This window comes from Sander vitreus, chromosome 16 (assembly GCF_031162955.1).
Source record: "Sander vitreus isolate 19-12246 chromosome 16, sanVit1, whole genome shotgun sequence".
In the NCBI taxonomy this organism is placed as follows: domain Eukaryota; kingdom Metazoa; phylum Chordata; class Actinopteri; order Perciformes; family Percidae; genus Sander; species Sander vitreus.
The window spans coordinates 510,207-526,980 of NC_135870.1; the positions used below are offsets into that span (position 1 = coordinate 510,207).

The 16,774-nt window shown below is 40.3% G+C and overlaps 2 protein-coding genes across 5 annotated transcripts in view; one reads left to right on the plus strand and one right to left on the minus strand.

Moving 5' to 3' along the window:
• capslb (calcyphosine-like b) overlaps positions 1 to 16,404 on the plus strand; it is a 39,064-nt gene extending 22,660 nt beyond the window's left edge. For 2 of the 4 annotated variants that reach the window (XM_078270972.1, XM_078270974.1), the window contains exons 3-6: positions 6,239 to 6,416; positions 7,555 to 7,764; positions 8,765 to 8,881; positions 11,603 to 11,693. In XM_078270972.1, the coding sequence (XP_078127098.1) occupies positions 6,239 to 6,416; positions 7,555 to 7,764; positions 8,765 to 8,866 (490 nt within the window). In that variant the 3' untranslated portion in view covers positions 8,867 to 8,881; positions 11,603 to 11,693. Of the gene's footprint in view, positions 1 to 6,238; positions 6,417 to 7,554; positions 7,765 to 8,764; positions 8,882 to 8,948; positions 8,993 to 11,602 lie in introns of all 4 variants that reach the window. The other 2 variants (XM_078270975.1, XM_078270973.1) reach the window with 2 other exon arrangements.
• il7r (interleukin 7 receptor) overlaps positions 13,396 to 16,774 on the minus strand; it is a 17,054-nt gene continuing 13,675 nt past the window's right edge. The window contains exon 8 of the mRNA XM_078270971.1: positions 13,396 to 16,774. This exon is cut by the window's right edge and continues 663 nt beyond it. The gene's annotated coding sequence lies outside the window, so the exon portion shown is untranslated.

A 16,774-nucleotide genomic window follows, 5' to 3' on the forward strand; every position in this document is an offset into this window, starting at 1 on the left:
TCCTCCAGCTCTGCCTCTACCATAGAGGCGTATTAGTCGGATTTAGGAGTTCCTCAAAGTGCTCCTTCCACCGCCCTATTACCTCCTCAGTTGAGGTCAACAGCGTCCCATCCTTACTGTACACAGCTTGGATGGTTCCCCGCTTCCCCCCTCCTGAGGTGGCGAACGGTTTTCAGAAGCACCTTGGTGCCGACCGAAAGTCCTTCTCCATGTCTTCTCCGAACTTCTCCCACACACGCTGCTTTGCCTCTTTCACGGCAGAGGCTGCAGCCCTTCGAGCCCTTCGGTACCTTGCAACTGCCTCCGGAGTCGTCTGGGATAACATATCCCGGAAAGACTCCTTCTTCAATCGGGACGGCTTCCCTGACCACCGGTGTCCCACCACGGTGTTCGTGGGTTACCGCCCCTTGAGGCACCTAAGACCCTAAGACCACAGCTCCTCACCGCAGCTTCAGCAATGGAAACTTTGAACATTGTCCACTCGGGTTCAATGCCCCCAGCCTCCACAGGGATGCACGAAAAGCTCCGCCGGAGGTGTGAGTTGAAAGTCTGTCGGACAGGGGCCTCCTCAGACGTTCCCAATTTACCCGCACTACCCGTTTGGGCTTACCAGGTCTGTCAGAGTCTTCCCCCACCCCCTGACCCAACTCACCACCAGATGGTGATCGGTTGACAGCTCCGCCCCTCTCTTCACCCGAGTGTCCAAAACATATGGCCTCAGATCAGATGAAAGCGATTATAAAATCGATCATTGACCTTTGGCCTAGGGTGCTCTGGTACCAAGTACACTTATGAGCATCCCTATGTTCGAACATGGTGTTCGTTATAGACAATCCATGACTAGCACAGAAGTCCAACAACAAACAACCACTCTGGTTTAGATCAGGGAGGCCGTTCCTCCCAATCACGCCTCTCCATGTGTCTCCATCATTACCCACGTGCGCGTTGAAGTCCCCCAGCAGAACTATGGAGTCCCCAACTGGAGCCCCCATGCAGGACTCCACTCAAGGTCTCCAAGAAGGCCGAATACTCTGAACTCTTGTTTGGTGCATATGCACAAACAACAGTCAGAGTTTTTCCCCCCACAACCCGCAGGCGTAGGGAGGCGACCCTCTCGTCCACCGGGTTAAACTCCAACGTAGCGGCGCTCAGCCGGGGGCTTGTGAGTATCCCCACACCCGCCCGGCGCCTCACACCCTGGGCAACTCCGGAGAAGAAAAGAGTCCAACCCCTATCCAGGAGTATGGTTCCAGAACCAAGACTGTGCGTAGAGGTAAGCCCCACCAGATCTAACCGGTGGCGCTCCACCTCCCGCACAAGTTCCGGCTCCTTCCCCCCACAGAGAGGTGACATTCCACGTCCCCAGAGCCAGCCTCTGCTGCCCGGGTCTGGTCCGTCGAGGCCCCTGACCTTCACTGCCACCCATGTGGCAGCGCACCCGACCCCAGCGGTTCCTCCCACAGGTGGTGGGCCCATGGGATGGAGGGATGTCCGCCACGTAGCTTTTTCGGGCTGTGCCCGACAGACTCCGTGGCAAACCCCGGCCACCAGGCGCTCGCTGGCGAGCCCTCCATCTGGGCCTGGCTCCAGACGGGGGCCCCGGGCTTCCTCCGGGCAGGGTCACTTCATCCCTTCCTCGATTTTTCATAGGATTTTTGAACCATTCTTTGTCTGGCCCCTCACCTGAGACCACTTTGCCTTGGGAGACCCTACCAGGAGCACAAAGCTCCAGACAACACAGCCCTCAGGTTCATAGGGACACACAAACCTCTCCACCACGATAAGGTGATGGTTCCCGGAGAAGAAGTCACAGTATAGAATGTCGAAAAAAAGTCATAGTATATTATGTCGAACATAGTCATAGTGTAGTATGTCGTAAAAAGTCAAAAAAAAGTCATGGAATAGTATGTCAAAAAAAATCTTTAAAAAAGTCATAGTATAGAATGTCGAAAAAAGTCATAGTGTAGTATGTTCAAAGAAATCATTAAAAAAGTCATAGTATAGTATGTCGAAAAAAAAGTCAAAAAAAATTCATTGTATAGCATGTCGAAAAAAGTCATAGTATAGTATGTCGAAAAAAGTCATAGTATAGTATGTCGAAAAAAAGTCATAGTATAGTAAGTCGAAAAAAGTCATAGTATAGTATGTCGAAAAAAAAGTCATAGTATAGTATGTCGAAAAAAGTAAAAAAAAAGTCATGGTATAGTACGTCGAAAAAAGTCATAGTATAGTATGTTAAAAAAAAAGGTCTAAAAAAAGTCATAATGTAGCATGTCGAAAAAAGTAGAAAAAAAGTTATTGTATAGTATGTCGATAAAAGTAGAAAAAAGTCATAGTATAGAAAGTCGATAAAAAGTCATAGTATTGTATGACGAAAAAAAGTCTAAAAAAAGTCATAGTATAGTATGTCGAAAAAAAAGTCATAGTATAGTATGTCGAAAAAAAGTCGAAAAAAAATCTTATCATAGTATGACGATAAAAAGTCGAAAAAAAAGTCATAGTATAGTATGTTGAAAAAAAGTGTAAAAAAGTCATACTATAGCATGTCACAAAAGTCAAAAAAAAGGTCATAGTATAGTATGTCGAAAAAAATCTTTAAAAAGTCATGGTATAGCATGTCGAAAAAAGTAATTGTATAGTATGTCGAAAAAAGTCATAGTGTAGTATGTCGAAAAAAGTCATAGTATAGTATGTCGAAAAAAGTCATAGTATAGTATGTTGAAAAAAGGTCTAAAAAAAGTCATGGTATAGTATGTCGAAAAAAGTCATAGTATAGTATGTCGAAAAAAAGTGTAAAAAAGTCATACTATAGCATGTCACAAAAGTCAAAAAAAAGTCATAGTATAGTATGTCGAAAAAAGTCATAGTATAGAATGTCGATAAAAAGTCATAGTATTGTATGAGGAAAAAAAGTCTAAAAAAAGTCATAGTATAGTATGTCGAAAAAAAAGTCATAATGTAGTATGTCGAAAAAAGTAAAAAAAAAAGTCATGGTATAGTATGTCGAAAAAAGTCATAGTATAGTATTTCGAAAAAAGTCACAGTGTCGTATGTCGAAAAAAGTCATAGTGTAGTATGTCGAAAAAAAGTCATAGTATAGTATGTCGAAAAAAGTCATAGTGTAGTATGTCGAAAAAAGTAAAAAAAAAGTCATGGTATAGTATGTCGAAAAAAGTCATAGTATAGTATGTTGAAAAAAGGTCTAAAAAAAGTCATGGTATAGTACGTCGAAAAGAAGTCATAGTATACTATGTCGAAATACGTCATAGTATAGTATTTCAAAAAATGTCATAGTATAGTATATAGAAAAAATTTGAAAAAAAGTCATAGTATAGTATTTCAAAATAAGTCATAGTATAGTATGTTGTAAAACGTTTTAAAATCTCCCAAGAAAGAACTGGGATTTGAACCTTCAACCTTAAAATATGAATTATTAGTTGAGTCTCCATCTCATCTTGGTGAGCGATTCCTGAGTACTCCAAATTCATGTTCGTTTTGTCATTATTTAGTTACACCGAAAAGTAGTAGGTATCTCGAAAAAAGACATTGTAGTATGTCGACAAAAGTCATAGTATAGTATGTCGATAAATCTAAAAAAAAGTCATAGTATAGTATGTCAAAAAAAGTCATAGTATAGTATGTCAAAAAAAAGTCATAGTATAGTATGTCGATAAAAGACAGTGTAGCATGTCGAAAAAAGTCATAGTATAGTATTTTTAAAAAAAGTCGAAAAAAGTCATAGTATAGTATTTAAAAAAAGTAATAGTATAGCATGTTGAAAAAAGTCATAGTATAGTATGTCGAAAAAAGTCGAGAAAAAAGTCATAGTATAGTATGTCGAAAAAAGTCATAGTATAGCATTTCGAAAAAAAATTCATAGTATAGTATGTCGAAGAAAGTCGAAAAGTCATAGTATAGTGTGTCAAAAAGTTAAGCTAACTAATATACTGTACTATGACTTTTTTTCGACATACTATACTATGACTTCTTCTTTATCCATTTTGATAGTTATAAAAAGTGTCCTTTAAGCTAACTAGTAGCTTTGGCTCACCTTCACTCTGATTCTTCCCCATTGGTGGACGCTGAAAATCCTTCTCCTCTGGACCGTCTCCTCTACCGATTGACACCAAGAACCAGAGAGAGAAAGACACTGCAGGAAGTTTAAAAACAGCTCAGTGTGGCGACTGAAAGATGAAAGTCTCTCTCAGCTAATGAGGAAAAACTGAGTCTTCCCAGGTCCTGATTCCTTCTCCCCGCTCACCTGGGACTCCCTCTCTCTCACCTGTGTGATTGGGAAAATTAGCTCACTTACACACAGGTGCACAGGTTGTTTGATTTTTTTTGCCATACTATAATGACTTTTTTTGACTTTTTTCGACATGCTATACTATAATTGTTTTTCGACATACTAGACTACTATGACTTTTTTTCTATTTTTTTCGACATACTATACTATGACTTTTTTTCTATTTTTTTCGACATACTATACTATGACTTTTTTTGACATACTATACTATGACTTTTTTTTCGAATATTTTCTACATACTATACTATGACTTTTTTTGGCATACTGGGTCAAAGTCAAATAAGCCAAGAGAACAGTTCTCAGGGTATTTATGTTGGTGGTGTGGTAGGTTTGTTCTCGACAAGATAGGCACTTGTGTATATTATGACTTTTTAAAAAAAAATTTCGACATATATTTTGTGTGTGTGTGTGTGTGTGGGGGGGTATATTTGAAGGTTTTTATCTGTTTGGGTTGAAACCAAAGAAGATTTTTTTTGGCTTCACCTGGACAATAAAGTTCTATTATAGTCCATATTTTAAGGTGTTTTATACGAAAAATACTTTAATCCATTTTGATATAGTTATAAAATGTGCTCGTTAAGCTAACCAGTATACTATACTATGACTTTTTTTCAACATACTATACTATGACTTTTTTTCGACATACTATATTATGACTTTTTTCGACAGACTATACTATGACTTTTTTTTTTTTTAAATTTCGACATTCTATTCTGACTTTTTCCGACATACTATAGACATACACATAGGGGTGTGATGAACAGTGGCAATAATATTCACAATATAGATAATGGATCAGTGACTAGAAATAGTAGTTGTAGTAGTTCATGGCATAGCAGCGCGTTACAAGGTGTAGCGGGGAACTGCAGAGCATAGCAGGGTGTAGCAGGATGTAGCAGGACGTATCAGGGCGTAGCAGGGCACTGCAGAGCGTAGCAAGACGTAGTAGGGCGTAGCAGGACGTAGCAGGGCGTAGCAGGGCATAGCAGGGTGTAACAGGGCATAGCAGGGCGTGTAGCAGGACCACAGCGACAGCTGCAATCATGATTTAGGTGCCACCCTAATCCAAGGAAAACTGCTGGGCAAAAGAACATAAGGCCTCAGTTAGTAACAAGCATTTCTGGGACATGGATGCACACAAATTAAAAGAGAGACGAGAGAGGAGCTCAGTTTCTCAAAACACTTAATTATAACAGGAGTGAATGCTACCCATCTACAGTCGTTGAGGTCCTCCAAGGATGCTGATTGTTGCTGACTTCGGGCAGGGTGGTATGATTTGAATTTGAATGCCTTTATTGTCATTGTACTTTACAATACAGCGAAATTAGGAGCGCTACTCCACTGGCTGCATACAATAAATACAATAAATAATCCTTACAAGACATATAAAACAGAATAAAAACCAGAGGGTAACAATTGATACAGGTGGTGGCCAGGATGAGTATTGTCGTTGATGATGTTCTTGGCTCTTGAGAGAGTGCAATAGCTGACAGGGAGGGAAGGGGGCCACCAATGATTTTTTCTGCAATCTTGATAATTCTCTGCAGAGCCTTTTTGTCCGCAGCAAACGTTTTGTACGCAGCAAACCACACAGAGATGCAGTATGAAAGGATGCTCTCATGACGGCTTGTGATAGGGAGATGTTAAAGATCTTTGTAAAGACCCCAAGCGAGCTGGTCAGCACATGCCTGGGGCTACTCTGCTGGGTACTCCATCCGGTCCATATTCTACTATTTATTTCGACATACTATACTATGACACTGAAAAGGAGTATCATACAGGCTCTTTAAGTAAAAGGTCTAAATACTTCTTCCAGCAATAAGTACTTTCACTTTAACTACACATATGTATTTACTGATGTGAAGTTGGAATACAGTTGTCATGTTTGTAAAGCATTTAAAAAACATTTCATACCGACACTGTGTTTGTCAGAACCTTCAAAATAATGGATGATGACAACAGCCGCTCCCTGGACCTGAAGGAGTTCCTGAAGGGTTTGAGTGATTACGGGGTCCCGATTGAGAAGAAAGAAGCCATAGATCTTTTTCAACTCTTTGACAAGGACGGGAGCGGGACCATCGACTTTGACGAGTTTCTCCTTACGTTGAGGGTAAATATCAGGGTTGGGTAACGAAACCCGGTGCTAATTATACTCAACAGTGTGGTTCTGTAAGTAGAAGTCCTGTTTATTTCTCCATAAGGATTTTGATTGTCAGCCATAATGTCTAAACCATCCGAGGTAGACTGACCACGAGCTGTGAGGATGTGAAAACAAAGGTTTCTGCTCCTGTAAAAGAGACAAGTCCGTCTGAAATCAACCTTTAATTTTCAATTGTGGTGCGTCTTAAATACCTGTGCTGCCCTCTGGTGCTTTGAAATGTACGTTACAGGCAACAGAAGCGTCGCTGCATGTGATGCTAGTTAACACTACACTTGGCAAACATTACCCCTAATCTCCACCAGGCACGTCTGCGCTGCGTTCCAGAGGCGCCACGACCCCCGCGAGCAATTGCTGCCATTCAAGTCAATGCTTTAAAGAAAAAGAGAAGGCATGGAGTTAAATTATTGGAGTGCTTGGAGTGGAAGGTAGATACTAGCTTAATAAACATGTGATTGTTCTGTAAAGTACTTGTAGAGACAATAAAATCTGCGAGTTGGGCAGCAAGACGCTCTGCTTCTGAGACGCTTCCTGTGTGGTATGGGACAGATGACGGAACGCAGTACAGACGTGCCCAATGGAGAATCTGAGTTCGCCTACCATTAGCTAGTAGCTGGCTTAAACACGGTTAAAATGCTGACAACTAAACAGTCTAATGTGTATCAGTATTTCACTGGAAAAGGTTAAACCACCGGGACCAAAAGGTCTGCAGCTAAAGACACAGAGGAGACCACTGTGGACACTGCCAGAGAAACAACACCGACGGCATGCAATGCTGCGTTTAATGTTGCTGTAAAATTTCCTTCTGTCTAGTGGTTTTTTAACAGCAGCTGTCTACTGAAATAAGTTCTTGTTATTTCATTTTAAATAAATGATTTAAATTTGCCCATATGGCATTAGCTATTACCAACAACAACAATCATCTTGTGCTCTTCTTTTTTTTTAAGTATCAGTTAAGGCCCCGTTTAGCACCATTTTAGCACCGATCTTTGAAAAAGAAATATATATACCCAACCCTAGTAAATATTCAGACAGGTAACTGGGCAGCTGAGCAGCATTTCATGTCCTAAAGTTCATGTGTTAACTGCAGCCAGAGATGTCGAAGGCCAGGAAGGAGGTGGTGATGGAGGCATTTCGGAAGCTGGATAAGACAGGTGATGGAGTGATCACTGTCGAAGACCTGCAAGGGGTTTATAACGTCAAGCACCACCCCAAGTATCAGAACGGGGAATGGACGGAGGATCAAATCTTCAGGAAGTTTCTGGACAACTTTGACTCTCCGTATGACAAAGATGGAAAGGTAATAAACTCTCTGGTAGCACTTTATAATAACCATCATTAACAAAAGCATTCTCGTGAACCGATTTGTATAATATCATAAGAAAAGTTAAGCACAACAATTCGTATGTATCCTATGAAATTAGGCGTAAGGTGATGGTCCTTTCAGAGGCCTTTACAGTTGAGTTTAGCTGATGAAAAGTGAGCTTAATGCGATAATGATACTTAAGTTTAGACACCACTTCCGGTACATGAACACCTGTTTCCTGGTGAAAGTCTTGTGTTTTCTTCTTAACTTCTTCAGGACATGAACACCTGTTTCCTGGTGAAAGTCTTGTGTTTTCTCCTTAACTTCTTCAGGCCATGAACACCTGTTTCCTGGGTGAAAGTCTTGTGTTTTCTCCTTAACTTCTTCAGGCCATGAACACCTGTTTCCTGGGTGAACGTCTTGTGCTTTCTCCTTAACTTCTTCAGGACATGAACACCTGTTTCCTGGGTGAAAGTCTTGTGTTTTCTCCTTAACTTCTTCAGGACATGAATACCTGTTTCCTGGGTGAAATGTCTTGTGCTTTCTCCTAAACTGTGTTTTCTCCTTAACTTCTTCCTTATGTTTTCTCCTTAACTTCGTCCTTGTGTTTTCTTCTAAACTGTGTTTTCTCCTTAACTTCTTCCAGGACATGATTAGTCTGGAGATTGAACCTTCAAGGTTGAAAGCACTTAATTGGAAGTCGCTTTGGATAAAAGCGTCAGCTAAATGACATGTAACGTAATGTAACATGAACTTTGCGTGTTTTAGGAGCAAAACATCCCCCCCGACCTCCTCCCTACAAGGATCTTCATGCTCTCATACAGCAGCAGTCTACGTGCTGCTGACAGTCATAAATACCAGGAATACATACGGATTACAGTGCTTTACTTTTCACAACAATATGTACGAATGCTTCATGAGAACAGCCTGCATGTTTACAGTTTGCGTAATTATTGATATAAATGTATATTGATGCTGATATTACTCTCTGAAGGTGACCAAGGAGGAGTTTATGAATTATTATGCTGGTGTGAGTGCGTCCATCGATACAGATGTCTACTTTATTGTGATGATGAGAAATGCCTGGAAACTGTGACTTAGCGTCCTACTGGTAAACGAGCTCATTGTTCGGGCAGCGGAGGTTTCCGTTTCATGGTGTTTTCTGTTTCTCTCCACAGAGACTGCTCACTGTTGACTCTGGAGATATTCTGAAAAGTATAATGTATGGTTTTTACTTTTTTAAATATACAACAAAGAGAAAAACATTGAATTTGCAACATGACATCATGACATACATACATAACATACAAACATATACACCACTTTCCTAAAGCCAAGTGGCGTGTTATCTGTACGCATTTTGAGTTATCCGCGTGTATGTCTACGTTGTATATAGCGGACGGCAGTCTGCAACGTCACAGCGTAAACATATACGCCACTTTTTAAAGCCACGTGGCATGTTATCGCGAGGCTACGTGTTATCCGAGGCTACATTTTATGGTGAGGCTATGGTTGGGTTTAGGAAACGTGACACACGGTTTGGGTTTAGGAAAAGAACAAATGTGGAAAGGAAACATCACACGCGGGACACAAAGGAAACGGGACATGAAGGAAACGATCCCCGGTCTCGTGGGTGAAAGTCCTGTGTTTTACCCATCCTCCAACCCGACCAACCTCCCTACGTGGATTTTCAGCCTTTCATACTATTCACGCAATCGCAAAGTAATGTAAGTCAATGGAGGCCAAACAGCGTTGATAAACACGTTCCAAAGCAAGTATGCGTCTTGATAACACGCCAATAATGGCATACTACTCGTACATACGCCACTTATAAATAAAGTCAAAGAACCATACAAGATACAAACCTCTGTAGTAAAATAGTTTTCTGTCTGATTGTTGACGTTTCACGCAGCAGATTGACTTTGACTTTTCACTCTGTCGTTCAATCAAAACCCAAATCATCCTTTTCCTTTTCAGTTTCTGGACTCAGACACACTCCTCACATGCTGTTTCCATCCAAATATGAAACTCATTTTTTATTTATTTTTGGGTTGAAATATCTGTCTCATAATTTCACTGTTAGTGTATTGTCACTAACAGACTTTACTTATACTTACACCAGCGGTGGAAGAAGTATTCCTTTACTTCAGTAAAAGTACTAATACCGTAAAAATACTCTGTTACAGTCAAAGTCCTACATTGATACATATAAACTACATGTGTTTTGTGTGCAGAAATCTTAATGTGTAAAGTAACTAGTAACTAAAGCTGTAACAGATGAATGTAGTGGAGTAACTAAAGTAACTAGTAACTAAAGCTGTAACAGAGGAATGTAGTGGAGTAACTAAAGTAACTAGTAACTAAAGCTGGAACAGATGAATGTAGTGGAGTAACTAAAGTAACTAGTAACTAAAGCTGTAACAGATGAATGTAGTGGAGTAAAAAGTACAATATTTCTCTCTGAAATGTAGCGGAGTAGAAGTAGAAAGTAAGTAAGTACAAGTACAAGTACCTCAAATTTCTACTTAAGTACAGCACTTGAGTAAATGTGCTTAGTTACATTCCACCACTGAGTTACACACATAACACTGAAATAAATAAATAAATAAAGTTAAATTTGGAGTGATATTGATTACTTTCACACAGTTTGTGTAACAAGTTAAACTCAGTACACGATACCTTTGACAGACCTGTGACTGTATGATTCATCACAAGGCACGGGTTGTTTAACTTCCTCGGGTCCTATCCTTCACCCGGCACAGCGCAAAGCCTGACCCAAGTGTCTTTGCTAGTTTAAGACCGACGCAGTTGTCAGTTTCCCGTCCAGCGTTTAAATAACAAATGCACCTGCACCCATCTGTGGGCCATGGGCGTGCTGATCTTACAGGGAGGTGTGTTCAGGTGCATTCTGGGCGTGCTGATCTTACAGGGAGGTGTGTTCAGGTGCATTCTGGGCGTGCTGGTCTTACAGGGAGGTGTGTTCAGGTGCATTCTGGGCGTGCTGGTCTTACAGGGAGGTGTGTTCAGGTGCATTCTGGGCGTGCTGGTCTTACAGGGAAGTGTGTTCAGGTGCATTCTGGGTGTGCTTGTCTTGCAGGGAGGTGTGTTCAGGTGCATTCTGGGCGTGCTGGTGTTACAGGGAGGTGTGTTCAGGTGCATTCTGGGAGTATTGCTATCTTGAGGCAGCGGGAAGTGATGGCACCATTGACCAACAAAAACCTGGTCTAAAGTCAATAACGCAGCATTTCATTGTTATTTTAACAGAGCATTAGTAAAATGCTCCTAGGCTCGTGCACAGCGCGCACACACATGCAGAAGATTACAAATACAAATATTACGGTGCAAATCCTCCATCATAACAGCAATGCTCCAAGGTCCAAACGCGCCTGGCTTTTAAAGGGAATGGGAGATGATCTCTGATTGGTTGATTGCATGTTACGCCCAAAACACACCTCTGATTAATGAAGACACTAAGTACAACCCTTTAGAACCATGCACCCGGCACACGGACCAGTTTTCTGCCGTCAAACTAACAAAAGTGCATTTGGACACGGCCTAAACACACCTGCACCAGGCGCTTCACACCGTGACCTCAGATTAAAATAGGGCTCTTCTTTGACAGAATGTTTCAGGGAAAATCTACAGATTCTCTTACAGAAATTATACATAAATAAAATAGACTTGACTTTTGGCTCACTTGGATGGAAACAGCAGCCGTCTAATTAACGGACCTTTTCTCTGCTCTTTACTTTGTAGTAAAACTCTCTGATTCACTTTGATCTTTGTCATGCTGCGACTCACTCTACAGTAACATCTTTCCTCTAACCAACAGGTGACCAAAGAAGAGTTTGTCAACTATTACAGCGGCGTCAGCGCCTCCATCGACAGCGACGTCTACTTTATTCTTATGATGAAAAATGCCTGGAAGCTCTGACTCGCGTCAAAGAACGAGAAAAATCATGAAAAAAAAATCCAAGAAAACAGATAAAATGCCTTTATTATATCTGGCACATCCAGACTAGAATAACATATAAAAAAATCACTTCAACACGTTTCAGTGTCCAGTTTTTTTTTAAGGACGTACAATGGAGGCATTTTGGCTTTTTTTCAAAAGACAAGTGCCAGTTTATAACGAAAAAACGAAGAAGTGAATCACTTCATGGAAAAAGTCTCATAAAACGGCACGTGCGGAGCCAGGAGTTGTAAACATTCAGGGCTCAGCCCAAACCTAGGGGGTCCTGGTGTAGCGGCTGTGTACTCTCTCTCTTGCGTTGTGCTGTGTTACAGACGAAACCGTCACTCTTCGTTGGCTATCACAGCCGTTTATTCTGATAAATAGCAGAATAGTGTCTCACAATCACATTTGTCACTATAAAGAGCTCCAGTTAGCTAAAATGAAAACAGAAATTATTCAGTTTACTGTTGCCACTGTTGTATCATAAAAGCTAAGCCTCAACCAGACTAGCAAGCTAGCACAACGTGGTGAGCTTTTTCATTTAATCTAAAACAAAAGAAACAAAACAAAATTGGTCTCTAATATAAAATTTGAGACCTCCTGTGTGGATATACTACATGCATACTAACATATCACAATAAACACATTTACCTAACTATAACAGTGGAGCTCAGTATATGCAACTTACCACGAGACTGCAGACTGGTGATGGTGTGTAGGAATTTACCCTAAAGTCTGCAGAATAGCACCAACAGATGGCGCTCATGTTACAGAAAAAGCCTGTCTCATATGGAAACTAGTGGCCAAATGAAAAGTTACCTTTTAATGGCAAGTGGAATTATTAACATCGCTACACTGGGACATTGTTTCCCATTTACAGCAGCTATTTGGACTATTTTTCAAGCCATTTGATAACATGCCTAAAGATCTGTACATCATTTGGGAATAAAATATGATATGATTTGATTATAACAACAAAAGTGTGCATGTCTGTAAAGAGGAGATTTGTGTGTACTCAGAGAACCATTTTCATTCACATAACTGGAGGTCAGAGGTCAACTGACCCCTTTGCAAAATGTTTTTTTCTCTCAACAAAATGTGGCCTAACTTTGGAGCCACCTTCCCAACAAGCTAGCATTTATTGGTTTTATTTATATATATTTAGTTATTAGGACAATGCACAATAATCAACGTTTCTGTAAATGGATAATTTACTAAAAGGTAAAAAAAACCTTCATCCAACTTCCCGAAGAAGACTGAAAGCCAAAACGGGTTGAAGTGATATTTTTAATCTTATTCTAGTTCAAATGTGTCAGATGTAGTGAAGGCATTTTACTTTTTCTTTGTAAAAACAAATGCCTTGGAGTTTTTCTTGTTGCTCATTGAATTTGTTGTGCCAAAGAGCACTGTTATATTTTCACAAAAACTAGTTCCAAGAAGCTCTCCAGTTCTTTGGTTTTTCATTGTCATTACCTGTGTTGTAGGGACATTACCTACATTGCCTTAATAATAATTAATTTTGTTATTGCTGTAACTAATCCTGTGCTTTCAGAAATGAATTCTTCAAATAAATGTACAACCATAGTTTAGAGAGAGATTCACCATCACGGATCATTTTGCATCATGCCATCTGTTTTACCTTAATTTTGTAGGTGAACACAAGGCAACAGTTTGATTTAACAACTATTATGTTTTATTGTACAGTGATACGCAGCACAATATGCTTTGTTTAAATAAAAAACATTGCTACAATCAGACTTTACAGTATAGTTTACAGTGTATTTAGTACAGTTGAGTCTGGAGAAAAGGAAGCGTACATTCTGGAAACATGAGGTGTAAGTTGTGTTGAATATATTAAGAAGCAGCATTGTGTCAGAAACAGGAGTGTCATGTTGCTGGAGCCAGTGTTGTAGTCAAGACCACCTAATCCGAGACCAAGTCATCACCGAGACCGGGACATTTTATCGAGACAAGACCAGTGTGAGTTCCACACTGCGCCACACAATAAATGTGAAAAATGCTAACCATAGGCACTCCTCAAATTAATCTGAAAGATCCCAGCCGTCTCAGTCAGCGTAACTTAGCAGAATTTACACACTGTTGTGTGCTTCCTTTACCACAACATTTTAATCTATCATCTAAATCTATCATCTATAATCTAAAATGTCCCTCGGGATGAAATATATCTATCTATCTATCTATCTATCTATCTATCTATCTATCTATCTATCTATCTATCTATCTCACTCACTATCTCTCTATCTATCTATCTATCTATCTATCTATCTATCTATCTATCTATCTATCTATCTATCTATCTATCTATCTATCTATCTATCTATCTATCACACTGCAGTGTGCTTTCTTTTACATGTTTTTTTGCAAATGAACTCCTTATTGTTTAGGTAGCCAGCCAAAAGCTTCTTCTCCTGTCTCCTGCATTCACTCTCTTGGGAGTGAGAAGAAATTACCCCCCCAAAAAAAGATTACATTTCAAATTAGACATTAGAGTCAAGCTATTTGTTGCATTTGGAGCAGGGAGTTTAGCATCCAATCACATTAGGAAAGGAAATTTTTCCTCGCCACTGTCACACTAAATGCTTGCTCTTGGAGGAATTACTGGAATTGTTGGGTCTTTGTAAATTATAGAGTGTGGTCCAGACCTCCTCTATCTATAAAGTGTCTTGAGATAACTCTTGATTTGATACTATAAATAAAACTTAATTGAAATTGAATTGAATTGAATTAATGATGTCAATACACAAATCATTTAGTGATATCCCTGCAGTTATGGTCTTGAAATACAATCCAGAGTACTTTTTATCTGAAAACCCAGATAAGACCGAGGACAAATGCGGCCAGTTCCGAGACCTTCAAAAAGTGGTCTTGAGACCAAGACCGGTCTCGGGTTCTACAACACTGGCAGAAGCAACACCCCCACATCTCACCTTATGATTGTGAGAGTGCTTTGTTCCACTCACGTGATGAAATCGGACAACAGGTGTAGTCTCTAACAGTTTCAGTGCAGATACGAGCAGCTTTCTTTAAAAGGACGTCGCTGGTGTTTATGTATATTTCAGCTCAAATCGTTATACAGACAGGTGACAACTGAAAAAGAAATGAAAGACCTCAACGAACGGTTTCTATCTTTGACAGATGAGCTCTGAACTCTTCTGGAAGGTCGTGGTGGAAAAACACGGTATAAAGTAGACTGCAACTAATTAAACTGATGATTATTTTCTATATTAATTGATTAAATGTCTATAAAATGTCAGTAAATGGTGAAAAATGTCCATCTGGTAAGAGCCAATGAGGTTTAACCATGTACCAGCTAATTTAAATAGCTTACGTTACTGTATTGTGTCAACAGTTAACTTCAGTTAATATTGTATGTGGAGTTTTCTAACAAGTTCCTTCCCGAGACTATTTAGCAGATCCACCTTCGCTGCGTCTGGAGCTTAGTGCCGCCCAAGACCATTGTGACTGGTTCAAAGAAATGCTAAAAACCCAAGAGAGTTTTTCTCCTATCCAGGAGTGTATGCTCCTGTAGCCAGTCCTTCCTTCGCAGCGCTGTTGAGATAGAGCCGATTAATGCTAGACTATCCAAACAGTCTTCAGATTGAGATTTACTTTCATTTGTCACCTATCTGTATGAATCCAAAGCATGATGTAAGTTGTTAGACTACCTTCCAGGCTACCAACAAAACAGCTTAATAGGTAATTCTCAAGTGGGTAAGCGAGCATCCGAAAAGCATAGCTCCTATGGGGAGATTCTGAGGCTAACAAGCCGTCACCTCCCGTTAGCATCCCATTGACTGCCATTCATTTTGACGTCACTTTGACAGAGAATACCTTTACATCTGAAGCGTTTAAAGACTCTATTTGTTCGTTGTTTATTTCTAAAGAAACACGACAATGTATAAAAGGCTCCATTACCTTGTAGCTCACGTTATGGCTCCGTAGCAGACGTTTTTATAACAATAGGCTAACGATTGGGTCATAACCACGCAACTTTCTGTCGCACAGTAGAGAAATTACTGTATAGTCAGGGGAAGCTCTCAGGCAATTGGGGGGACATGGAGGCGTACAGTCAAGGGAGAAGCCCATAGAGAGTCCATGAAAGCATCGGAACAAAATAGTTCAGCAACGTTTTGCTCCTGCTCCTACTCAAACTTGGGAATGATTGAGATTTCTCTTGGCACAGCTACCAGAAGACTTCCAACTTTCAGACAGGTTGCTCACGTCACATCTACGTCTTCAAGCTCAGTTGGAGGCTGCTCAGTAACGCTCAGCCATCACCGGTCTCACTGGTCTCCGTCAAAGTCTACGGCATCACTGTGTCCATTTCTTTTACTGTCTATGGTAATTCTCTCCAGCTAAAAGATGAACTGACCCTTTAACTGATTGGTTTTAGCCTGGAAGGTAGTATGCTCTGGAAACATCTTTCTGTGATTTGTAGTAAAACATGCAGAAACACAGGTATGATCTTCTAAAGTTTCTCCAACGCCAGGCAACTGTAAGAGGAGGTATGTCAGTATACCATGTATAAGATATGATGAATATATACTTATATAATCATATGGCATCAAAAGCAACAACAACAAAAACTCAAAAAGCTACATTTGAAACGTCTGGGTTAGTAGCACGTTTTGCAAACTGCTACATTCTGGATCAGTGAATCCTTCACTTTTACATTGTGGGAAAGTTTCACGCAGTGATAAAGTGGCCGATTTTTCAAGGCTTTCGCACCGCAAATAAACAAAACTGGCTGGGCTGGGTCATCCTCCCCAGCTCCACCCTCTCTCTCTGCAACAATCATCACATCCTGTTGAAGAAAACACGATGGCGACGGCCGTATCCCCAAAATTGAGGCTTCAAAACGGCAGTCCACAAACTAATGGGTAACGTCACAGATGCTAGGTCCATTTTTTTTCTTATCCATTAAATAGAGAGGAAAAGTCCATCCCCTTCCTGTGTCCACCATATTGTATGGTTTGAATTGAGCCATGAAATACACAGCTGATGTTTGTCAGTTTAAAAGATAATTTA